This window comes from Leucoraja erinacea, chromosome 16 (genome assembly GCF_028641065.1).
Source record: "Leucoraja erinacea ecotype New England chromosome 16, Leri_hhj_1, whole genome shotgun sequence".
NCBI lineage: Eukaryota > Metazoa > Chordata > Chondrichthyes > Rajiformes > Rajidae > Leucoraja > Leucoraja erinaceus.
In genome coordinates this window covers 40,006,904-40,033,730 of record NC_073392.1, presented here as the reverse complement: position 1 = coordinate 40,033,730, position 26,827 = coordinate 40,006,904, and the positions used below count along the sequence as shown (strand labels likewise).

Sequence of the window (26,827 nt, the reverse complement as noted above, 5' to 3'; positions counted from 1 at the left end):
GTGGGGGAGGAAACCGAAGATCTCGGAAAAAACTCACACGGGTCACGGAGAGAATGTACAAACTCCAAACAGACAGCACCCATAGTCAGGATCAAACCTGGGTCTCCGGTGCTGTAAGGCAGCAACTCTGCCGCTGTGCCACCCGATACTGTTCCATTTGCTCTTCTCTAATGTGCTTGTTCAGATTTTTTTAATTGCGTAACCTCCTTGTCTCTTTCATTTCCATCTCCGAGCTAATAATGATCTATTCTACATTTTCCTTGATCTCCATCCAGTTTGATGTCTCATTTTTACACCTTACATTTCCTTATCTCTGGGCTCCTCTCCCTGACTCTCAGTCTGTAAAAGGGTCTCGACCTGAAATGTCACCCATTCCTTCTCTCCAAAGATGATGCCTGTCCCACTGAGTTACTCCAGCATTTTGTGTCTGTCTTCAGTGTAAACCAGCATCTGCAGTTCCGTCCTACACATTGTCGGTGCCAATTTTCTATGTTCTCACCACTCGGATCAAAAATCTCTCACATTCTTCTGTTGAATTGGGAGTTATTTTTTTGTCTGCCTTGCAGCTATCAGAGCTAAATTAATGATACATTAATGTAGTTGTTTGTAATTTGTTACCAAATGGAATGAGAAGCTGCTGTTTTGACTCTGTGCAAAGCTGAGTTTCTGCCTGCAGAGGGTGCTGGTGAATGATGACAAACCTTTACAACAATCAAAACAGGCAGGACTTGGTATAGTAAATTAGCAGGAGGTGTTGGGCAATGGCTTTTAGATTTTTTATTATAATGTCCAGTCTCAATAACATTGTGAAGTTCTACAGTCATTTGGACAGTGAATGCTATCCATGACTGAGTAATATTGCTTATCATCTACCACCAATGTTGTGGCAACCAGTAGGTTCCACATTCCCCACACTCCGCTGCTTAATGCGGACAAACTCCCCCCACCCACCCTGAGCCTGGTAAGGTGTCCGATCCTGACCTCATCCGGACTTCAGCGGCGATCGGCAGGTCAAATTTGCAAAATGGGTATTTTGCTGCTTAAGATAATGGGATCATCCATAAATGGCAAACAAAAGACAGTGTGCTGGGGTAACTCAGCGGGTCAGGCAGCCCCTGTGGATAACATGGACGCATAATGTTTCATGTAGGGAACCCACTTGAGTCTGTAGAAGGGTCTTGATCCGAAGCATCACCTATCCATGTTCTCCAGAGCTGCTGCTTGACCCACTGAGTTACTCCAGCACTTTGTGTCCTTTTGTGCAAACTTGCCCGTGCAGCCCCTTGTATTCACACTCCATTTATGCCAAGTTTGAATACAACCTTCAAATGGTATCAATGACCTGTCGATGACTTAACTTTATGAGGGGAAGAGGGAAGGCATACTTTTTTATGAAAGGCCTCCTTTGGTCCTCAGTACAGTTCTGACCCACGTTTGACCCATATCCCTCTAAACCTTTCCTGTCCATGTTCCTGTCCAAATGTCTTTTAAATGTTGTTACAGTATTTGCCACGACTCCCTCCTCTGGCAGCTCGTTCTATATACCCACCACCCTCTGTGAGAAAGTTGCCCCTTAGGTTCCTATTAAATCTTTCTCCTCTCACCATAAACCTATGTCCTCTGGTTCTTGATTCTCCTACTTTGGGTAAAGAGTCTATGCATTCATTAGGTATGTTGCAAAACCTACCTGAATCGTCGCTGAGAATCTGCCCCAGTCCGTGTGCGCGATTTTGGCGCTGTTTAGAGGGGGCGGGTTTAAAACGCGATTTTTACTAGGCTGTTCCAATCGAATATGTTCAGCATTGTAAATCATTAACGAAAAATCGCTGAAAGACCCCGTCGCAAAAGGTATTATTAGTTTTATAGGCCTCGAATAATCGTTATAATAGTTTTAAAATCACTCTCTCAACCCGCGACCTCTCGCTGCCCCAGGGTTTTATAAAGCAAACAATTAAAGGTATGTACCTTATTTTTACATTAAAAGGGGCTTCTTAAGAGCCCTTTATACAAAGTTTACTATAGCGAGTAGTTCATTTTGGGCTCTTTATATCCCGCAGTATTTTTCTGGGCATTTGAGGGCACAAATCCAGCGCAATGTGAACGTTCTAAACCAGCGCGTTCACAGGAACCCACTAGAAAGCTGATTTAAAATGGACTTTAATTTACAGCAATTGAACACTAAATTCCTTCCATTTGGTCTATAAATTGATGGAAATGAGATTTAAAAATCATGTTTTATTGTGAATTATTTGTGAATATTATTTGGACACTTAGGCTATTTAAAATTGTTAATCATTTATTAAGAAATGGATAGATGTTTAGATCTAGTAATTGAAGTTTGAAATTAGCTACAATTGGGTAACTAACTAATTATATGCTTTAATTTCAGGTCATCCAAGTAAGATTATTTTATATTTGTTTCAGAATGGTTCAATCTATGATAACTGAAAATTTCATTCAGTTCTCTTAATTTTTAAGAAGGTTATGCGCTTTTGACTGTCCATGATCACAGCTTTTTTGTTATGTCCATAGAAAATCAATAGGGAACAAGATGCTAATTTCCGAGTATGAAAATAGCCATAACTTTTTTATTACATGAGATATTAAAGTGAATTAGGTGTCAAATTAAACTTCTTTTTATGCTTTATCTGATGGGATAAATTGCAGACTTGATTTTTTAAATCTCAAAATTTTGTAACATTGCTACATTCATCCTATTTTTCCCCCTCATGATTTTACACACCTCTATAAGATCACCCCAATCTCCTGCACTCCAAGGAATAAAGTGTTTCCCTGCCCAATCTCTCACTGTAGCCCAGGCCCTCTTGTGCTGGCAACATCTTCATAAATCTCTGCACTCTTTCCAGCTCAACAGCCTACCTCTTATTGTAAGTAGGGTGACCAAAACCGAACACAATAATCCAAATGTGACCTGAGCAATGTCTTGTACAACTGTGACCATAATATCCCAACTTCTATACTCAATACCATGACTGAAAGCCTTCTTGACCATCCTATCCACCTCTGACGCCTCTCTCAAGGAACTATGTTCCTACACTCCTAGATCCCCCTGCTCTACAACACTCCCCAGAGCTCTGCCAGTCACTGTGAAGATCCAGTCCTCGTTCAACAGCTCTCACTTATCTGCATTAAACTCCATTAATCATTCCTCAGCCCACTTGCCCAATGAATATAATATTGCTGTAAAATTGATAACTATCTACGATAGCATCCACTTTAGTGTCATCTGCAAACTTATGCCCCTGTCCACTTAGGAAACCTGAACGGAAACCTCTGGAGACTTTGCGCCTCACCCAAGGTTTCCGTGCGGTTCCCGGTGGTTTCTGTCAGTCTCCCTACCTGCTTCCACTACCTGCAACCTCTGGCAACCACCTGCAACCTCCGGGAACCGCACGGAAACCTTGGGTGGGGCGCAAAGTCTCCAGAGGTTTCCGTTCAGGTTTCCTAAGTGGGACAGGGGCATTACTAATCGTGCCTGTAAAATTGCATGTTTAACATATGCAGTTAAGATAGCGATAGTGGAATGTTATGTGCCAAATCATTTTGATGAAGACTTGAATCTGATTGTGCTTCCTTGGCATTAGATTATCCTTCACAGTGGTTGAGCGCATGAGGCTATGAGATTCTGTCAAGAAGTTGAGGCAGTTACTACAGCACGTGTCGCCGCCACTGTATTTTGGAGCTACGGCATGCCAGTGACGGAAGGGGTGTATAATGAGAAGGAGCGAGTCAGCTGAGTGAACAAAATGCTCAATCTGATCAACTATCTCAGGACTGTGTTGAATAAGTGAGCGTTGAAGTGACTGCAGCTATTTGAGCAAGTAATGGATGTTCCCAGCCGGGGTTTAGTGTGACAGTGATGGTGGTTAGGAGTGCAGCCACCATTACATGGTACTCAGCCTCAACGCTGCTCTCGTACTCTCAATGTTTTATCTTTCTGGTTAAGCTTCTGTTCCCTGTTGGTCCAGGTCTATTGTGATTATACTCTGATTTAAGCTTAGCAACAAAATGGAGCAGGATTAATCTTTCGATTACTCATTTGCTTACATTCGAATTAAAGCTCTGCATTGAAGAATTTGTCATTTCTAGGTTATTTAACATTCTGAGTGCTAAATTAAGGAAGGTTTAACACCTATTTATCTATTATAATATAAAACTCTGATCTTGGATGTGGATGTATTTATTTGTGTGTGGATGTACGTGTTTGTATGTGATTCACATCTCCTCGAAAACCCGACGCGCTAACGGTGCCATTTTTACATATTCCAGTATGTCAACATATTCATGATCTCAAAAATCGCCTCATCTGAAAATTTGATTCCTCTCTCTCTGTCTCTGTCTCTCTCTCTCTCTTTCTCTCTCCCTCCCCCTCCCCTCCCCCTCCCGGGCTCGCTCCACCTTTCGCAGCCTGCTCGCTCGCCCGGATGCCCTCATCCTTTCTCCCACCCTCCACTGCTCCACCCCCGCCTCTTATTTCCCCTCCACCTGGGGTGGTTAGTGTGTGTGTGGCACAGCAGGCCCCGCCCCCCCCCCCCAACCCCGCAACAGCACGTTGAGACGGGACCCAACAGGTCCCCCTTGGTGTAATTATATTTATAAATGTTTGAACGGAGACGCAAAACACTGCAGATGCTGGAATCTGGAGCTGCAACTAAACCACTGGAGGAAACCAGTAGCATCTGAAGAAGGAAAGGGGCTGTCAATGTTTTGGGGCAAGATCAGGGCACATGTTTGCCATGCCTGACATGGTATAATTCTTTACACAGTAGGTAAACAAGTCAGACACTACCCACTTTGCTTCACTGAAATCTTAATGATGCTGTTGAAACGTCTTCTTTAATTGGGTGAAAAGTAAAGTAGTGACCTGTTCTTGCCCATTTCATTTTGTTTGCAGACTTAAAATGGCTACTGGGCAATTTCACAGGATGCAAATTGCATTTAACATTGTCACTTCAGAATTGTATTCATCCAAATATCCAAGAGCTGAAAGTACTTGTCAGAAGCAAGAATTCAATGTTGCTGGACATTTTATATTTTAAATCCATCTGTCGTTGATTATTTACATTAGAGTCTATTGTTAATGGCATTTTTGGCAGCCAACCATAGCTAGCCCTTTAGACACTGCATTGCTTCTGTTCAATTTCAGTTCACCATAAATCTTGCTTAATCAACTATTCCTATACCCCAGAAAATTCAGTCACATAACTAAAATGGAAAAAAAATTGAGCCCTTCTGATGAAAGGAAAGCATTTTTTCAAACAGAGCGAAGCTGTTGTGAGTTCAGGTACAAAAGCTAACTCACAGTGGAGGTACCATCTGCCATGGGTGGTGCAAGTCACTCCAGCTGGCATGTTGGTGAAGTCATTGACATTTGCACAGCCGATGTTCTATTTGAAATATACAGAGATGGTAAATCACAACGCCAGTCACCAAGTGCAATGCCACGTTAACCCAGTGCAGCTATTTTGGACAGTTTGGGTCAGAGCTGACACCTTCTCTTCACCTTGCACACCCGAGTGTTGTATTTAGCAGTCAGAAGGAGGAATTTCAGCTGGCTGTCGTTGCAATTCTGCCGGTTTCGTTTTCTTTCTAGTTAATTAACATCGCTAACGTCGACAAAAGAATGAACTTGCCCTTCAAGGGAGCAGCGGAATGAATTGCTTCCCGCTGCGGATAAATTTGTGGGCATTCCCCTTGGATCACCAAAAGAATCGGAAACAAGGATAGAAGGACGAGAGCCTGTGAGAAGAGATTAGATGGGCATTGATTCAAATGCCATTTCAGCCCTGAGTTCAGAAGCATTCTTGCACCACCTCCATGAACTAAATATAAGGACATGTGAAAATCAAAACAAGGTTGCAGACGTTGGAAATCTAATCTAAAAACAGAAAATGTTTGGAATGTGCAACTGATCAGGCCGCATCTCATAGAGTCATACAGTGTGGAAACTAGCCCTTCGGCCCAACTTGCCCACATTGGCCAACATGTACCAACTACACTAGTCCCACCTGCCTGGATTTGGCCCATATCCCTCCAAATCTGTCCAATCCACGTCTCCATCTGTGAGAAGAGAAACCAAATTAACGTCTCAGGTTGAAGACAACGATTTTGACGAAGGGTCTTCTACAGATGTTCACTGTGTTTCCCTTCCACAGATGCGGCCTATCTGTCGAGCACCTCAAGCACCATCTATTCTTAGAGAACATGCAATTCTAACAGGAGGATCTTTGAGCCTGCTTGGCCATTCGTCAAGACTATGGTTCATCTTCTACCTCAATACCACTATCTTTAGACCTTGTTTCCCTTGATATTTAGGGATATATTGATTTCTATTTTGAATGAAATCAAAAAATAGGTCTCCACACTCTTCAATGCAGAACATTCCATTAATTCCATTAATATGGGTAATTCATTACCCTCCAAGTGGGAAGAATTTTTTTTTAATGTTTTGATGTAAATCTACTCCACCTTATTCAGAGCATTGTGACAACTGGTTCAAACTTCTAAACCAGAGGAAACATTAATTTGCATCCAACACACAGCGCCCTGTACGAACTTGTAAATCAATGAGATTAAAGAGAGAGATTTTTCAATGAAATCTCCTCGTGGCTGACTAATCTTGACATTATAAATGAACCTGAGGTAAAGAGTCTTTGAAGACCGAGACCTAAAGGCCCAAACAAAACTGCTGGTCTACAGAGCCGTTGTCCTCTCCACCCTGTTGTATGGAGCCGAGTCATGGACCACCTACAGCAGGCACCTGAGAGCCCGGGAAAAATACCATCAAAGATCCTTACCAAAGATTCTGAGGATCAGCTGGGAGGACAAACGCACCAACATCAGCGTTTTGGAGGAAGCCAACATGACCAGCATCACCACCACAATAATGCAGCACCAACTTCGATGGACTGGCCATGTCATCCGCATGTCCAACATGCGTCTCACTAAACAAATTCTGTAGTGAAGGGGCTCGCCGGCCAATTGAAGGAAGGTCAGAGAGCCCCCGGCAGGCCAAAGAAACGCTTTTAACGACAACATCAAGAACAGTCTGAAAAAATTCCGCATCATAATCGAGCAACTGGGGGCACATTGCACTGGACAGGCGCTCCTGGAGGAAATCCATGCAGGAAGGAGCTGCACTTCACGAAATGGAACTACGCCATGTGGCAGAGACAAAGCAACAGCACCGTAAGGAGAGAGAGAAGGGGGCTCGACGACTACCAACCACTGCCAGTCTCCACTGCCCACGTTGCACCAAGGTGTGTGGATCGCGGATCGGCCTCTACTGACATCTGCAGACCCACATGTAGACGACCATATGGACAGGAGAGGACAGTCATACTTGTTTCCAGTGACCGCCGATGATGATGTCGTGAGGATGATGATGATGATATGCCCAGATTACTAAATTTTACCTTGTGCAGTAAGTTTGGAATTGCAAACCAGAGGACATGGGTTTAGGTTGAGGGGATGGGAGAGGGAGGAGAATTAATAGGAACCTGAGAGGTAACATTTACACACAAAGGTTGGTGGGTGTATGGAACAAGCTGTTGGAGGAAGTAGTTGAGGCAGGTACTATTGCAATCTTGAAGAAACATTTAGACAGGTACATAGGACAGGTTTAGAAGGATATGGATCTAACTCAGGCAGGTAAGACTAGTGTAGATTGAACATACTGGCGGTGTGGGCAAGTTGGGCCAAGGGGCCTGTTTCCACACTGTAAGACTCTATGCCCAAAATTAATCAAGTGAATCTTGCCTCTGCTGTGTGTGTAACAGCGTTACAGCACTGGTTCCAAATTCTGGACCCTGTCTTCTGGCATTGGCAGTCACCACCGTCCACTCCCAGTGCCTTTAAAGAGTCTCCATGAAAATCCTCTGTTAATGTGAGTTAAAACCCGTCATGAGCTAATGATAAAGATCTCGAAGGATAGATGGGAAAAGTATCTGATGAACACACATAATTGTTCTATTAATGCAAGACATAATTTAATTCAATTCAAATTATTACATAGACTATATTATTCAAAAACGAGGTTGAATACATTTTATCCAAACGTCTCTCCCAGGTGCGATTAATGTTTGTTTCAAAACGCTAATATAACACCTTCATTTGTAGGATGTACAAAGTTGAATAAATTTTGGAGCGATATATTTGATATATTTACAAAGCTTTTCAAGTCCACAATAGAACCTAAAACGGAATGAATTATATTTGGAATAATAGTAGAAGATATCAATTTAAATAAAGACCAAAACGTTTTTTTAAATTATGGGTTAATAATTGGAAAGAAATTGATACTTAAATTTTGGAAAAATACAACCACAACAACTGTTAAAATGTGGATTAGGAATATGATGGACATAGCGCGCCTTGAAGAAATGAGACTCCGACTAATAGATAAATATGACCAATTCTTAAGGAGTTGGTCTCCTTTCATCGACTTTTTGGAATCATGTGATGCAGCGTACCGTAAAGATTGTTGATTTCAGTTCATGCCGCGGATAGATTTACATCTCCGAATAAAGATTTGAAAATTTCTCTTTTAAGGGGCCTTCTCTCCTATTTCTCCTTTCCACTTTTTCTTTTTTTATATATACACACTTCACGTTTTTTCTATTCTCTACCATCTATTTTTCCTCTTTTTCCCCTTTCTATTGTTTTCTTTTTCTTGTCTTTCTTACTTCCTTCTCAAAACATAAAACTAGAGGTTGTACATAGAATGGATTACGGTATGACATAGTTTAGGTATGTTGCAAAACCTACCTGAATCGTCGTTGAGAATCTGCCCCAGGCCGTGTGCGCGATTTTGGCGCTGTTTAGAGGGGGCGGGTTTAAAACGCGATTTTTACTAGGCTGTTGCAATCGAAAATGTTCAGCCTAGTAAATCATTAACGAAAAATCGCTGAAAGACCCCGTCGCAAAAGGTATTATTAGTTTTTATGGCCTTGTATAATAGTTATAGTAATTTAAAAATCACTCTCTAAACCTGCGACCTCTCGCAGCCCCAGGGTTTTATAAAGCAAACAATTAAAGGTATGTACCTTATTTTTACATTAAAAGGGGCTTCTTAAGACCCCTTTATATAAAGTTTTCTATAGCGAGTAGCTCATTTTGGGCTCTTTATATCCCGCAGTATTTTTCTGGGCATTTGAGGGCACAAATCCAGCGCAATGTGAACGTTCTAAACCAGCGCGTTCACAGGAACCCACTAGAAAGCCGGTTTAAAATGGACTTTAATTTACAGCAATTGAACACTAAATTCCTTCCATTTGGCCTATAAATTGATGTAAATGAGATTTAAAAATCATGTTTTATTGTGAATTATTTGTGAATATTATTTGGACCCTTAGCCTATTTAAAAATGTTAATCATTTATTAAGAAATGGATAGATGTTTAGATCTAGTAATTGAAGTTTGAAATTAGCTACAATTGGGTAACTAACTAATTATATGCTTTAATTTCAGGTCATCCAAGTAAGATTATTTTATATTTGTTTCAGAATGCTTCAATCTATGATAACTGGAAATTTCATTCAGTTCTCTTAATTTTTAAGAAGGTTATGGGCTTTTGACTGTCCATGATCACAGCTTTCTTGTTATGTCCATAGAAAATCAATAGGGAACAAGATGCTAATTTCCGAGTATGAAAATGGCCATAACTTTTTTATTACTTGAGATATGAAAGTGAATTAGGTGTCAAATTAAACTTATTTTTATGCTTTATCTGATGGGATAAATTGCAGACTTGATTTTTTAAATCTCAAAATTTTGTAACATTGCTACATAGTTGGCACCTAAAATTAGGTTCCACTGTACTGTTTTGTACTGTATTAACTTCTAATAAAATAAACAACAACAACAAAAAAAAAAACCATCATGACAACAGCAGAATTCTGCTGGAAAAGTAGAACATTTCTCTCCTCCCTCAACACTAAAGCCTCCTGTGCAACAACAGAAAACCAGAGAACTTGCTCTCTCCTTCCTTGTGACATCCCAAATTCTATCTCAGACCGAAATGTGTTTCACCGTCTGCCTTACCTGCTCCTAGTGGCAGCAGCAGGTTCAGGCAGAGAGTGAAACATTGAGAGGTTGCCTGGCTTTAATATTGCAAGCTAACAGATTGGAGGCACTCCTAAAATTCCAGTCACACCATCAATCCCTTCCCCTTGCCACCACCCTGGCAGCAGGTAACAGCTAAGTTAGCAAACAAACGTTGATGAACAGTGAAAGGCCTGGATAGTGATTGTGGAGAGGGTGTTTCCACTAGTAGGAGAGTCTAGTACCAGAGGCCATAGCCTCAGAATAAAAGGATGTGCTTTTAGAAAGGAGATGACAATTCATTTATTTTGTCAGAGTGGTGAATCTGTGGAATTCATTGCCACAGACGGCTATGGAGGCCAAGCCAATGGTTATTTCTGAGACGGAGAATGACAGATTTTTGATTAATGGGTCGGGGGTTATGGGGAGAATGCAGGACAATGGGGTTGCGAGGGGAAGATACATCAGCCATGATTAAATGGCAGAGTAGACTTGATGGGCTGAATGGCCTAATTCTGCTCCTCGACCGTATGAATTATGATTCCCTGGCCACCATTCCTACTATATTATAACCAAGGACGAAGGACTTCAGGTTTTTTTTTGCAGAAGTGTTTATTAATTAATTTTATTGTTTAATATATATTACCTGTGCAGATTACTGTGTAGCTACGATCTACCTCATTGGGATCCCTTGGACTATCTTTAATCAGACGTTGCTGGACTTTATCTTATTCTTTATCAGGATGTTATTCCCTTTATCTTGTATCTTTATACTGTGGATGATTCGATTGTAATCATGTATAGATTTCACTGTCCGATTAGCACTCCACAAAAATACCTTGGTACAAATGACAATAAACTAAACTAACTTATTGTGTTTAGAGGCCTGTTATGCTGCTGCACGTAAGAATTGTATTGCCATATTGTCGTTACATACAGTATGACAACTAAACACTCTTAACATGACTCCTGCGGCTTGTCCTTCCAGTCAGACTGGACACTGCTGGAGTGGTGATGAAAGAATCGGGAATGTTACCTGATGCTATTAGTGTGATCCTGTTATATTTTGTGCATGACTGATCCTCCACTGGAGCAACAGGCAAGGATTATTCAGTGTATTGCCGTCTCAGCACCTGCTTCAGGGAGATCCACTTTGATCTTTACACAGATGCATTCTGCATTGTTAGCATTAAACATATGTCCATGTCTTAAATGAAAAAAGGGGAACAGCTTTCAGAACAAAAGGAGAAAAGGTATTTAAGAAGTGGCTTTTAACTGGTTGTCATTGAATGATCTCAGAATTATTTTTTCATGCTAGTTTAGAAATACAGCACGGAAACAGGCCCTTCGGCCCACCGGGTCCGCGCAGACCAGCGACCCCCGCACATTAACACTCTCCTACACCCACTAGGGACAGTTTTTACATTTGTCAAGCCATTTAACCTACAAACCTGTACGTTTTTGGAGCGGGGAGGAAACCGAAGATCTCGGAGAAAACCCACGTAGGTCACAGGGAGAAAATGCAAACTCTGTGCATACACAGCACTCGTAGTCGGGATCGAACCCGGGTCTCCAGCGCTGCATTCACTGTAAGGCAGCATCTCCACCGCTGCACCACCGTGACTAATTGCTTTTCACTTTACAGTTTAAAAACTTTAAAACTTTTTTTACAATATTCTGTTGTGCTGTAGCAAGCAAGAATTTCATTGTCCTATCTGGGCCACATGACGATAAACTCTCTTGACTTGAATAGACTTGACTGTGTACCTTTTCATACCTCTAGTTTCCCTCGACCCTGACTCTCAGTCTGAAGAAGGGTCTCAACCTAATATGTCGCCTATTCCTTTTCTCCAGAGATGCTGTCTGACCCCCTGAGTTACTCCAGTATTTTGGGTCAATCTTCAGTGTAATATGACTTGCATAAATTGCATCCTTTGTGATCTTTGGAAGTCCCAAAAAAGCATTGCAACCAGTTTGCCCCTTTGATGCATGATCGTTGCTGTAATGTTGAAAAGAGTAGGTTCCCACAAACAGTAATGCTATAACACGATTCTTTAGTTTGTTTGAGGGATATATATTGGCCACGATGCTCGGGATACTGCACCTGCTTTTCTTCAAAATGGGGTTATTAGAACTGTTTCATTTGCCTGTTGTTGACAGGTACTTGACTTAACAATATCAGTCTTGAAGAATGTTAGCAAGAATGAAGATGAGAACATTGGACAAAGTACAACCTTGCCGCTTATTTTTTGAGAAGAAAGTCCAGCTGTACAGTGAAGCGCTCATTTTATTTGATCATTGAGCAACTAGAATGTAATTTTATTTTGTACAATGTCACATTTTGCACTTGAAATGGTCAAAAGGGAGTAGAAATTCCCGTTTGTATAAATGACACAGGTTTATAAAGTGAGATATAATGGATTTTAACCATGGCTCTCTGCACTCAGTTTTTAGTGGCAGAATTTCATCATTATTTTTCTATGCTGAAAATGGTTGACTTTTTTTTACGTCATTGATCGTGAAGCAAAGACTGAGTTTATTTAACGTAGTTAAATTTATCTTTTAGTTTGTGCCTTTATAGTTTTCAAAGGTTAAGTGTCTATAAAAAATGATGTGAGTCACTCTGCTGATTTACTGTCACATGCTGTTTAACTCAAGTCCTCTCAGTTATGTCGAGTAACAACATAGTACTATAAAAGATAAATATTATACACAGCCCCATTGAGTCTCTACGGGGGCCGATTACTAATGTCTCTTTGCTTTTATTAAATGGATTGATTGAAAGATTCAGCCATGGAAAATGGCCCTTCACCTCACCATGTAAAATATAGGTGACAAGATTATTTTTTCCCCAGTGCCTCATATTCAGTCTCGCTAACATTCAATCCAAAAGATTGTTGTTAAGCCATGTTCCTGTCAGCTCAGGTGAATATAACAGTTCCTGTGACTCAATTTCATGAATGTATTTTAAAAAAATCATGATTAGGGGGATTGGTGTCTGCTGTGATTATGCAATAATTTAGATTTGATATTAATTCTTGAAAAATCTCAGTGTTTGGAGAATTATGGTTAAAGGTCAACTCGGAAAAGCACTGGAAAACAAATATAACTGCGGATGCTAGAATGTGGAACACAAACAAAAATGCTGGAAGAACTCCGCTGGTCAAGTAGGATTTGTGAAAAGAGAGTCAATAATTTAGGAGGCAACTGCATGGGTTTTCTCCAGATGCTCCAGGTTTCCTCCCACGTCTCAATCATGTGGGTTTGTAGATTAATTGGCCTCTAAATTGCCCCAAGTGTGTAGAGGAGTGCAAAAGCCCGATGCCATAGGACTGGTGTGAACGTATGATCAATGGTCGGCATGGACTCGGTGAGGTGAAAGGCCACTTTCTATGGATGTATCTTTCAATCAATTAGTCAGTTGGTGACCCTTCCTCAGAACTGGGAGAAGATGGCTTTCAAAGTAGAGTTGTGGGAATGAGTGAGATTTGAGTCCAATGACTACATGGCAAAAGGTTAAGATGGATTTGGTGATAAGGAGCATTAGCATTAATTGTTCGGAAGGCACTTGAAAGAATTGGGGTGCGGAAGGGTCATAAGTATGATAATGGTGAAACAATGAGAGAACGCTTTATCAGAGTTTAGTTTAGAGATACAGTGCGGAAACAGGCCCTTCGGCCCACCGAGTTCGCACCGACCAGCGATCCCCACACGTTACCACTATCCTACACTTAAGGACAATTTTTACATTTATACCAAGCCAAGTAACCTACAAACCTGAACTACTTTGGAGTGTGGAAGGAAACAGAAGTGCACTGAGAAAACCCACGAGGTCACGGGGAGAATGTGCAAACTCTGTACAGACAGCACCCATAGCCAGGATCGAACCCGGGTCTCTGGCGCTGTAAGGCAGCAACTCTACCGCTGCGCCACCGTGCTGCCCATAAGGTTGGGGAACTTGGTATTCATTTCATCAAGGCACTGTGCAACCTCCTGGAAGGATCTGACTCAAAATATTTACCAATTTTTCATTCCGCAGATGCTGCCGAACTCACTGAGCTCAACAACAATTTCAGATTATTTTTTTTTAGAAGAGCATTTATTTTGAAATTGTCATTGTTCCCATAGCATAAAATAAGAGTTTCAATTATGTGGGCAGAGTCTGTGGCTTGTTTTCTTCCTTGAACATTTAATTTAATAAATGTAATTCATTTATTTATCGTTACTACATAAGTGGCGACACGGTGGCGCAGCGGTAGAGTTGCTGCCTTACAGCGCAGGAGTCCTGGGTTCGTTCCTAACTACGAGTGCTGTCTGCACGGAGTTTGTATGTTCTCCCCATGACCTGCATTAGTTTTCTCTGGGTGCTCCAGATTCCTCCCACACACCCAAGACGTACAGGTTTGTAGATTAATTGGTGTTGGTAAAACTGTAAATTGCCCAAGTGTGTGTAGGGTAGTATTAGTGTGCGGGGGTCACTGGCCGGTGTGGACTCTGCGAGCTGGAGGGCTTAGAAACATAGAAAATAGGTGCAGGAGGAGGCCCTTCGAGCCATTCATTGTGATCATGGCTGATCATCCCCAACCAATAACCTGTGCCTGCCCTCTCCCCATATCCCTTGATTCCATTAGCCCCTAGAGCTCTATCTCACTCTCTTAAATATATCCAGTGACTTGGCCTCCACTGCCCTCTGTGGTAGGGAATACCACAAATTCACAACTCTCTGGGTGAAAAAGTTTTTTGTCGCCTCAGTCTTAAATGGCTTCCCCTTTATTCTAAGACTGTGGCCCCTGGTTCGGGACTCGCCCAACATTGGGAACATTTTTTCTGCATCTAGCTTGTCCAGTCCTTTTATAATTTTATATGTTTCTATAAGATCCCACCCCCCTCATCCTTCTAAACTCCAGTGAATACAAGCCTAGTCTTTTCCATCTTTCCTCATATGACAGTCCCGCCAGCCCAGGGATCAATCTCGTGAACCTAGGCTGCACTGCCTCAATCACAAGGGTGTCCTTCCTCAATTTCGGAGACCAAAACTGGACGCAATACTCCAGATGTGGTCTCACCAGAGCCCCATACAACTGCAGAAGAACCTCTTTACTCCTATACTGAAATCCTCTTGTTATGAAAGCTCGTTTCCACTTGTATCTCTAAACTAATTCAAGAAAAAATAAGCCGGAGTAACATTAAGTTACACTTCACATTTTACATGAGAAATAAATATGTGGAACAATTTTCATCTGCATCCTTTTGGGCTGCTCTCATCAGCCTTAAGATTAAATTCCCCCGCATTTCCAGAGCTTGCACTGTTTACCTGAACTTTCATACTGATCTTTCCCAGATGCTTTATCTCTGTATCCAAACCTGTTTTTACAGCCTGTGATAATTACCAGACTGGTAAAATCTCTCAATCACGTTTTGCCGCTGGCAGATGCTAAAGTTTGCGCAGCTTGTTTGTATTTCTGAAATTTCCACTGCCAAAAGAAATAATGGAGGTTCAAGTGCTACCAGCTCTGTGCAAGAGGTGCTTCAATATGATTGGCGTTGCATAAAAATAGAAGTGGATATGTGACAAATGTATAGTTGCATGGACTTTTCTGTCCAGCCCTGTCCCACTGGACCACCTGCCTGGATTGATCATTGACTAAATCCATTAAATGGTGGCTAGTTTTGGCCCTAAGCCACTAGTGAGCTCAATAATTCAGCTTGGCCCAGCCTCCCTGAACATCCCCATTCTTCTGTATCTGACCAATGGCTCCTCTCACCAGTTTTCCAAGCATCATGGTCTGACTTATCTAGAATTCTGCTGTCTATCTAGAGTCTAGATAAATTATCTAGAGTCTGCATAAGGGTCTCGACCCGAAACGTATTCTTTCCCTCCATAGACGCTGCCTCACCCGCTGGGTTTCTCCAGCAATTTTTGTCGACCTCAGAATCCTGCAATGTCATTTTTAATATTTAATCTCTATCTTGTTACCTGTCCAATTTTTGCTATTTTAATCCAAATTTTCTTCTTTGTTTCTTAACTCGTAGTCCTCTATAATTCATTGGAAGGGACCGAAGATAGACACAACATACTGGGGTAACTCAGCGGGACAGCAACATCTCTGGAGAGACCCTTCTTCAGGCGTGGTGTCAACCGGAAATGCCCGAGTTACTCCAGCATTTTGTGACTATCTCCTCTATAATGCATTTGTTTCTTTCACTCATTGAGGAGATGTGCAGTGGATTCCACCATCATGACTCGGTTGGACTATTCCAACAGTGTAGGATGAAACCTAAATTGAGTTGTGTTCAAACAAAGTCTAATCAAATTTTAAGAAGGAACTGCAGATGCTGGAAAATCGAAGGTACACAAAAAAGCTGGAGAAACTCAGCGGGTGCAGCAACATCTATGGAGCGAAGGAAATAGGCAACGTTTCGGGCCGAAACCCTTCTTCAGACTGATCGGTGGGGGTGGGGGGGGGGGGGGGGGGGGGGAACAAGAAAGGAAAAAGGAGGAGGAGCCCGAAGGCTGGGGGATGGGAGGAGACAGCAGGGGGACTGAGGAAGGGGAGGAGATAGCAAGGACTAACAAAATTGGGAGAATTCGATGTTCATGCCCCCAGGATGCAGACTCCCCAAGCGGAATACGAGGTGCTGTTCCTCCAATTTCCGGTGCTGCTCGCTGTGGCCATGGAGGAGACCCAGGGCAGAGAGGTCGGAGACGGAGTGGGAGGGGGAGTTGAAGTGCTGAGCCACCGGGAGGTCAGCTTTGTTATTGCGGACCGAGCGGAGGTGTTCGGCGAAACGATCGTCCAACCTCCGCTTGGTCTCACCGATATAGATCTGCTGACATCTAGAGCAGCGGATGCAATAGATGAGGTTGGAGGAGACGCAGGTAAACCTCTGTCGCATGAACATCGAATTCTCCCAATTTTGTTAGTCCTTGCTATCTCCTCCCCTTCCTCAGTCCCCCTGCTGTCTCCTCCCATCCCTCGGGCTCCTCCTTTTTCCTTTCTTGTCCCAGCCCCCACCCCCCACCCGCGATCAGTCTGAAGAAGGGTTTCGGCCCGAAACGTTGCCTATTTCCTTCACTCCATAGATGCTGCTGCACCCGCTGAGTTTCTCCAGCTTTTTTGTGTACCTAAAGTCTAATCAAAGTTGTTCAAGATTTCTTCTATTGATGTTTCCAGAGTTTCTGCAAATTGATGATTACAATTGGGATTTATTCAGAATATCACCGTGTCAGAATGTCTCTGAAGTACTTTCCTGTATTTTGCAAACTGGTTTTAAAGTGCAAGAATAATTCACTCTGTTGTCACATAGATACTGCTACTTTACTAGGTACAGCAAAATTATTTGTAAACAATACAGTAAAATCATACTGCAGTCTGAAGAAAGGTCTCGACCCGACACCTCACTCATTCCTTGTCTCCAAATATACTACCTGTCCCGCTGAGTTACTCCATCATTTTTGTGTCTACCTTTGGTTTAAACCAGCATCTGCAGTTATTTCCTACACATTTCATTTGCTCCACCCCCATCTCTTTTCCAGCAACTCCTCCCTACTCCATCAGTCTGAAGAGGAATGCGGACATGAAACGTCACCTACCTATTCCCGCCACAGTTACTGCCTGAGCAGCTCAGTTGTTGAGTGTTTTTGACAATGTAACCAACAGGTTAGCTCAAGGAGAAAGCATTAGATTCCGTTTGGTGCAACACCTAGAACAGTGAGGCACAGTTGCAACTTGTTTTCGGGTAAAGTGGGGAAATGAGGCTTAATTGACTGATTGACAACGAGTGATTCGACATAAACAGATGTTCTGGTTGTCAGGCTGCAACTAGTGGGGAGAAGAAATCGCAGGTTCTGGAAACTGGAGCAACAAACTATCTGCTCTGTCGAGCAGCATCCGTGGTGGAAAATGGACCGTCAACATTTCATCTCTTGGCTGGTCCCACCTCTAGGCTGTCTCCCCTTCCTTGCATATGTCTGGCATTTTACCCTACCCCAACCCCTCTCTCACCTCTCCTGTAAACCCATTGCTCACCCCAGCTCCAACCCCTCAATCCCAGCCATGTCTTCACCATTTCCTCTGACCTCTTCCTCTCTATAGCTGCATGGCCTGTCCTCAGCAGAGGCCTCGGCTTTTGTAACCTGGTAGCTGCACTTCCAACGAGTTCTGGGCTATCATCATGTTGAGCTCTACTTCCGCTGGCTCTGCCTCCATGCCTCTTTCTTTGGCAAGGAGTTGTCATAACTCCTCCTTCCCTTCCCCGCATCCAATCCTACTGAAAAACATTTCTCCCATCTCCAATACTCCTCTTCCTCCTGTGTTCAAGAAGGAACTGCAGATGCTGGAAGATCGAAGGTACACAAAAATGCTGGAGAAACTCAGCGGATGCAACAGCATCTATGGAGCGAAGGAAATACGTGACGTTTCGGGCCGAAACCCTTCTTCAGACTGATGGGGGTTGGGGGGGAGAAGGAAGGAAAAAGGGAGGAGGAGGAGCCTGAGGGTGGGGGGGATGGGAGGAAAACAGCTCGAGGGTTAAGGAAGGGGAGGAGACAACAAGGGCTAGCAAAATTGGGAGAATTCAATGTTCATGCCAACCGGACGCAAGCAACCCAGGCGGAATATGAGGTGCTGTTCCTCCAATTTCCGGTGTTGCTCACTCTGGCAATGGAGGAGACCCAGGACAGAGAGGTCGGATTGGGAATGGGAGGGGCAGTTGAAGTGCTGAGCCACCGGGAGTTCAGGTAGGTTATTGTGGACTGAGCGGAGGTGTTCGGCGAAACGATCGCCCAACCTCCGCTTAGTCTCACCGATGTAAATCAGCTGACATCTACAGCAGCGGATGCAGTAGATGAGGTTGGCGGAGATACAGGTGAACCTTTGTCGCACCTGGAACGACTGCTTGGGTCCTTGAATGGAGTCGAGGGGGGAGGTGAAGGGACAGGTGTTACATTTCTTGCGGTTGCAACGGAAAGTGCCCGGGGAGGGGGTGGTACGGGAGGGAAGGGAAGAATTGACAAGGGAGTTGCGGAGGGAGCGGTCTTTGCAGAAGGCAGACATGGGGGGAGATGGAAAGATGTGGCGAGTGGTGGGGTCACGTTGGAGGTGGCGGAAATGGCGGAGGATTATGTGTTGTATTTGCCGGCTGGTGGGGTGAAAGGTGAGGACTAGGGGGACTCTGCCCTTGTTGCGAGTGCGGGGATGGGGAGAGAGAGCAGTGTTGCGGGGTATGGAAGAGACCCTGGTGCGAGCCTCATCTATGGTGGAGGAGGGGAATGCAGTAGATGAATGCAGTAGAATGCAGCAGTGGAAAACACCAGGGCATCGGAAATGTCCTCGCTCTTCAGGGAACGGGATCGTTCCAGGTGCGACAAAGGTTCACCTATATCTCCTCCAACCTCATCTACTGCATCCGCTGCTCTAGATGTCAGCTGATTTACATCGGTGAGACTAAGCAGAGGTTGGGCGATCGTTTCGCTGAACATCTCCGCTCAGTCCGCAATAACCTACCTGAACTCCCAGTGGCTCAGCACTTCAACTCCCCCTCCCATTCCCAATCCGACCTCTCTGTCCTGGGTCTCCTCCATTGCCAGAGTGAGCAACACCAGAAATTGGAGGAACAGCACCTCCTATTCCGCCTGGGTAGCTTGCGTCCGGATGGCATGAACATTGAATTCTCCCAGTTTTCCTAGCCCTTGCTGTCTCCTCCCCTTCATTAACCCTCGAGCTGTCTCCTCCCATCCCCCCCGCCCTCGGCTCCTCCTCCTCCCTTTTTCCTTCCTTCCCCCCCCCCCCCCCCCCCCCCAGTCTGAAGAAGGGTTTCGGCCCGAAACGTCATCTATTTCCTTCGCTCCATAGATGCTGCTGCACCCGCTGAGTTTCTCCAGCATTTTTGTGTACCCTCCTCTTCCTCCTCTTGGACACCGACTTCTGGCCTTAACCCTTTCACATCCAACTGCCTTTGTAACATCGACAGTTTTGACTTCACCAGGTCTGAAGATGGGTTCTGACCCGACACATCACCGATCTATTTCTTCAGAGATGCTGCCTGACCCGCTGAGTTATTCCAGCACCTTGTGTCTATTTTTGTAAACCAGCATCTGGAGTTGCAGAGGAATTGTGTTGAGAGATGGACTTGATTTAGCAAATCAGCCATTATCTCATTGAACAGTAAAGCAGACATATAGTGTATTGCTCCCACGTCCAATGGGCTCAAATGCCCACACCATTTGCTACATGGAGCAAGGATTTTCACATCATTTTGTATACGTCCCACAGGAAAATCAACAGAGGAATAATTACAGAACAATTGGGACAGTGTTATTATGCTCTCAAGTTTGTGCCAAATGTGGAATGGTAAATTGGTAATATAGCAGTATAAATGTAAAGAGCCATCAATAACTTCCTGCCTCCTCTTCCTGGGCACAGCACAAATCACTATATTCTAGTTGTAATCTTGCCTCCAGCCATCTGTACATTTTTATTGTAGTTCCAAAATCCACACAGCAAGAATGATAATTCCGAATGTACAAAAGCCTCATTTCAACTTTATTTTGTTCACAATCCAAGTTCTTTGTTAAAATAAAAAATTCCCTTAATGGCTACTTACTCCCTTCTGAACGAACCAGAACCACCAGCTGTAGTTCATCACGTTGCAGAACTGAGTGATCCACATATCATCATCTACAATGATCTTTTGTTAACATGTTGCTAGTTTTGTCTTTGAAAGGAAAAGTTTCCACCAATTTGCGAAATAATGACGTCCTGAATTCCATCTACTGTCCTTTTACCAACCATTGAGCCCAGGCTTCATAAAATTGATTAAATATTATTAAGAGTGAAGACAATTAATCAAATGGAATAAAATGTGTGCCTTGTGAAGAGACCTGTGTAATGGACTCTTGGTTGCATGTTGATCTGTTAATCCAGTGTATTTGCGAGTGTCCTTTGTATTTTTCATTTTGTAAGGGTGAGCTGGTGACTGCCAGGGCAAAAACCTGGTTGTGTTGCTGGCAAAGTGAGGTGGAATGCATTTAGATATATTAAAATCATTGCCGGGGACATTTTCAAAGAAATGTATTCCTTGTCAGTGTATGCTATGCAGTTGTGGCTGGTCCACTCACATCATAGTTGCTGAGGTAGGCTTGGGGTTAGTTGGGAAGAAATTGTTCCTGAACCCCACGGTTCTGGTTTTTGGGTTCCTGTGCCACCTTCCCGATAGCAATTGCAAGATGAGTGCATGGCCATGTTGGTGTGTAGGCCTTTGTTATTAGTTGCCTTTTTGAGGCAGTGTCTCCTATAGATCCCTTCAACAATGGGGAAGTCAGTGCCTGTGACAGATGTCTAACATGTCCTTTGTTCCTGTGCATTTGAATTGCCAAACCAGGCCATGGTGCAACCAGTCCATAGTGCAATCAATCAGTATGTTTGCTAGTGTGTTAGAATATTCAGAGACATACCAAATCTCCACCGTCTTTCAGTGAAGATGAGCTTTCTTTGCGATTGCATCAATGTGCTGGGCCTCAGATACATATTCAGAGATATACACACAGGAACTTGTAGATGCTGTAGAAGGGTCTCGACCCAAAACATCATTGATTCTTTCTCTCTGGAGATACTGCCTATCCTGCTGAGTTACTCTGGCAATTTGGGTCTATCTTCGATTTAAGCCAATTTGCAGTTTATTCCTACATTTAATATTGACATGCTGATTAAATCCATGATTAGCATTTATTAATTTCCTTCCTGTCCATGGATTTAGATGTATTTCTGGAGATAAAATTGTTTTCAGGGTGGGAGATTGCAACCTTCATGTGGTCCGCCCTGTTTCGACAAATGTAATCAACCCGGCGTGCACAATCAAATAAGATCAAATAGAACAAGTTGTCCGACAACTTTAGGCTGTGCACGCCATACGCAAGAAGAAGAAGACATTGTTTTCCAGTCTTGGTGTCTGTCGTCTCTTTCCTGACCTCTTCAACTTTTCTAAGCAGCACTGTGGCAATTTTCAAATATCCTTATGTAAAGTTTTTTGTTTGTTACAGAAAGCTATTCTGTAAACTATGCTCCATTGCTCAAAATGATGTGAACCCACTGTTTCTGTTTTACCTCTTTTGTCATTGTAGAAGGTGGAAGGATATAACCTCACCATACCAATGCCTGGTCACCCTGTGAATTTTTCTGAGGTGACGATGCAACAGGCGCAGAATGATGTTGAACAACTGGAGAAGCTCGTTTGTTCGCATGATGTGATTTTCCTGCTAATGGACACGCGTGAGAGTCGCTGGCTTCCCACGGTCATCGCTGCCAGTCAGCGCAAGGTAATGGGTGTGTGCACTCATTTCACTGCGTATCAGCAGCGACTCGGGGACAAATCTACATATGGTGAAAGAGGCGCTTGCCTAAAATTCATTTTTTAAAGTATCGACACAAAATCTAACAAGTTTCTGCAAATAAAAACATATACAGGTGCACAACCTTTTATCCGACAGCCTTGGTACCAGACACTTTTCGTAATTTGGAATTTGTCGGTCTTCGGAATGGAAATTTTTTAGCATAGATTTTAATGGCTGGCTCGGTGGTAGAGTGCCCGGCTCATATCCGCAAGGTCGCGAGTTTGCGCATTGATCCCAGCAGTTCCTCCGTCGCGAGTTTGAGTCTTCAATGTAGTTTTTTCTTGCAGAATAAATGTCTGTATGAAATGCAGTGTGTTGAATGAATTCCTGAATTTGTAAATGTGACCGCAGCATTGAATCACCTCCCGCACTCGTGTCACCCTAGCGGGGCTACATGCCCTAAGGCGACATTTTCACACTCTTATATCCGTGTGCAGCAGAGGCGCCAAACGTGAGCTTTGGTGTGCAGACCACATCCTGGAAAAAATGTCTGGTTTCTTCCAGGTAGGCGATATACCCTCCCGCGCAATATACCCTCCACTTCTCTTTTATGAAGGTGATTTAGTTCCCCTTTCGTCGAGGACCGACCGGAGGTTCCGCTGTCACCTCTGCGGGCCGCCCTTGGTGAACGTCCTGTCTCCCTGTCCCTGGGATAACAGGGGGCAATCAAACAGCACAATACCCCCCTCCCCCACCCCCCCCCCCCCAACTCCAGAGGAATCCGCTCCCCGATGGGCCGCTACGGCGACAAGTGGCAGTTCGCCCACAGCCCGAGCTGCGCGACCCCAAGAACAAGACGCACCTTGCGCACCATCAGTTTCTGCCCCTCTGGAGTTGGAGCGGGGCTGGGCTGGAGTTGCTGATCTGGGATCTCCGTGCTTGCAGTGGGCCTGGGGGTTGGTGTCCCGATGAGGGGGCACAGCTCGGGCTGTGGGCGAACTGCCACTTGTCGCCATAGCGGCCCATCGGGGAGCGGCTTCTGGTGGTCCCGATGTCTCACGCTAGTTTGCAGTTTTCCTCTGGAGTTGGAACGGGGCTGGGCTGCTGCTGGCTGTGGGTCTCTGGGATCTCCGTGCTTGCAGTGGGCCTGGGGGTCGGTGTCCCGTTGGTCCTGACGTCTCCGGTGACTGGCATTGCCGACGTGAAGACAGTGCAAAGCCCCAACGCCGGTGCAATGAGCGGGGAGCTGGAGAGGGGAGGGAAGGGGTCACACACATGGCCGGGAAGCAGAGGGGTGTAGGTGGGGTGAAACTGAAGGGAGCGACAATCTGCTGCTCCCTGCCCGCCGAGTTAAAAAGTTCCCACGCAAGACTCACGATACACTGTGTATCGTGAGTCTACCGTGGGAACTTTTTAACTCAGCGGGCAGACAGCAGCATATTGTCAATTATTAACCCTCCCGCGCAATATACCCTCACCTTCTCTTTTATGAATGGGGATTTCGTTCCCCTTTCTTCGAGGACCGACCGGAGGTTCCGCTGTCACCTCTGCGGGCCGCCCTCCGTGAACGTTTTCAAGGACCTTTTTTCAAGGACTGAAAAAATGTCCGCTATTCGGAGGTTTTCGTTATTTGGATCTTCGGATAAAAGGTTGTGCACCTGTATTCCATTCAAATCACAAAGATGCAGGAGATTGTAGGTTCAGGAATCTTACACAAAAAAAAACAAATTGCTGGAGGAAAGCAGATGATCAAGCAATATCTGTAGAGGGAAATAGACAGATGACATTTCATGTCAGAACCTTTCTTCAAGACCAAAGAAGGATCCCGACCCGAACATCGTCCGTCGGTTTCTCTTCACAGATCCTGCCCGATCTGAGTTTTTACAGCGGGTTGTTTTATTGGCATTTAATCCATGGTTTGTTTTTTTGCCCATGTACTGAAGTTGCTGACTGCAGAAACATGACCATACATTTCAGTGGTAATTTGTGTGAGAGTCTCTCTCTCGTGCCTTCCTTGTGCTTAAACTGAGGGAGCCCTTGCCTTTAAATCTCATCAATATTATCAGGGCTATCCCTGATTACTTTCCATCATGACTCTCCTTTAAAGTAACGTATCCTACTCTGTAGCCATGTCTTTGTAATGGCTAGTTAACCAATGTCACGATGTCTATTTGTGCTATTATTTGATCTACCTTGTTCCAGAACCCTTGCGCATTCTTGTGCATCCAAAGCAAGAATCATGTTTTTTGGTTTTAACTTAATATTCCCTAATGTGGCCTTGAGCATTGATGTCCTATTATCATTTTTAAATGCCTGTACCTGTTAAGTGACCTGTTTTAGTGCCCCATGTGTTTCCTTGTAAAATTAGAAAGGTATATTGTATGAATTATAGCTGCAACTTGAAATGTTTATACGATTAGTGATTGTCTGGGGATTTTCTGGTAGATCCGTGTAATTCATTTAATAACGTTTTTAAAATCTATTACATAAAACATGCAGATATTTTCTGCATCTGGTTCCTAATTTGTCAAAAGCCATAATATAAATTTAGTACCAAAGGAAGTGTGAATATGAAAGGTGGGAATCAAATGCAGTGTTTTTGTTTCTAGTTGGTTATTAATGCAGCTTTGGGGTTCGATACATTTGTTGTGATGAGACACGGTCTGAAGAAGCCCAAGCAGGAGTGTGGAGAACCTGCTTCAGCTGCCACTGCCTCTGTTCCATCCTCTGTGATGGGCTCTTCACTCTTCTGCAACATTCCTGGCCACAAGCTGGGCTGCTACTTCTGTAATGATGTGGTAGCACCTGGAGATGTGAGTAACGTGTGGAACTATTATTTCTGCCAGAGCACAGTACAGGGAAAATTAGATTAGAAGTTGGAACTGGAATTTGTTAGAATTTGAAACAAAAAAGGTAATCAATATATCGGGGAGCATGTGCAGGAAGGGAAGACAATTATCAGCCCCAGCTGCATATTTTATTAATTTTATGTGTCGTTAGTGGCTAGCTTTTTTTTCAGCTCTATTCAACCATTTTGTTTCTTGATGCCAAAATACTTGAATTATAAAACTACAAAATTAAAATAGTTGCAATGCTTTAATCTAGAACATAAAAATTACAATGTTTACACATGTTTAAATCTTTGCTTTGGAATTGTGATCTTTAGAAAGCAAAATAAAACAGTATAACCCTATAAAATGTCCACGAGTAAAAAAAGTCCTGAGTACCTACGGCTGGCATAACGAGCCGCTACGATATATCCACGGACTCCTACGGATTGTTACGAACATTCTGCGAGTTTGAAAACCCTGGAGAATTTGGGAATAACTCAGGAAAGTGGGACAGGCCCTTAAAGATTGTGATTTGAACTTTAAAGCGAGTTTGTAAAAACTTTTTTGTTCCATGCACTTGTTAGTTGCTTCAATGATTATAGAACATTACTATATCTAGTTATGCATCGTGATCAAGAGAGACTGCAATGCAGAAGCATATAATTTGTTCACTGTGCTTATTCAGTTTTAGAATTCCACACTGCATATACAGATTTATCCTTGTTGCTGCATGGAATATGAAACAAAAGGTTTTTAATCTAAATTACCCCATTGAGGAAATGTTATAATTTTACCTGATGATCTGGACATGGAGCCATTTTATTTAATTTTGAACAGAATTGGCCCCAGTCTGACGGAACCCCAGTGTATTCATCATAACGGGGCTGCTGTCTGTTGGCCCCATTTGTTCCTAGCCTGACTTTTTGACCACTAAAAGAAGGCCACAGGTAAAGACAGGTGACAGGAGAGAAATAGAATTGTTAAACTTGCGTTGTTGAGCTTCTGCACTTCCCAGAGGTCAGGTGAAGGCAGCAGGTGAACTTGCAGCCTTTTGGAGAATGATACATGCTGCACATGTCGAAGGGTATTATGTTTCTCTTAATCGTGGTGTAAAAAATAAAATCCTTGCTGCCATCCTAAAACTATGTTGACTGCTACTAATCAACTGGCAGGCATTTTGTCACTGTTGTGCTTCGATGTATTTGCAGTCAACGAGAGACCGCACACTGGACCAACAATGTACAGTGAGTCGTCCTGGCTTAGCCATGATAGCTGGAGCACTTGCGGTGGAGCTGATGGTTTCTATACTGCAACATGCTGAAGGGTAAGCAGAAACATTGATATAGAGTTCCAATTTTAACAGAGTAACACTGTAACTAAAGAAAGAATAGGTGACGTTTCAGGTCGAGTCCCTTCTTCAGAAGAAGGGTCTTGACCCAAAATGTCATCCATTCCTTCTCTCCAGCATGTCCTGCTGAGTTACTCCAGCATTTTGTGTCCATCTTCGATTTAAACCAGCATCTGCAGTTCAAGTTCAAGTTTGCGTTTATTGTCACTTAACACAGTGAAATTTGAGTTACCATGTAACCATCCTACACTGTAA

At 43.5% G+C, this 26,827-nt stretch overlaps 1 protein-coding gene and 1 long non-coding RNA gene across 2 annotated transcripts in view; one reads left to right on the top strand and one right to left on the bottom strand.

Annotated features, from left to right (window-relative positions):
* Positions 1–26,827, top strand: part of atg7 (ATG7 autophagy related 7 homolog (S. cerevisiae)) — a 204,506-nt gene that overhangs the window by 48,090 nt on the left and 129,589 nt on the right. Inside the window, exons 12-14 of the mRNA XM_055648235.1 lie at positions 22,184–22,378; positions 25,003–25,206; positions 26,433–26,548. Coding sequence (XP_055504210.1) covers positions 22,184–22,378; positions 25,003–25,206; positions 26,433–26,548 — 515 coding nt within the window. The remainder of the gene's footprint in view (positions 1–22,183; positions 22,379–25,002; positions 25,207–26,432; positions 26,549–26,827) is intronic.
* Positions 26,562–26,827, bottom strand: part of LOC129704854 (uncharacterized) — a 14,009-nt gene continuing 13,743 nt past the window's right edge. The window contains exon 3 of the long non-coding RNA XR_008724802.1: positions 26,562–26,827. This exon is cut by the window's right edge and continues 1,704 nt beyond it. This is a non-coding gene — a long non-coding RNA (uncharacterized LOC129704854).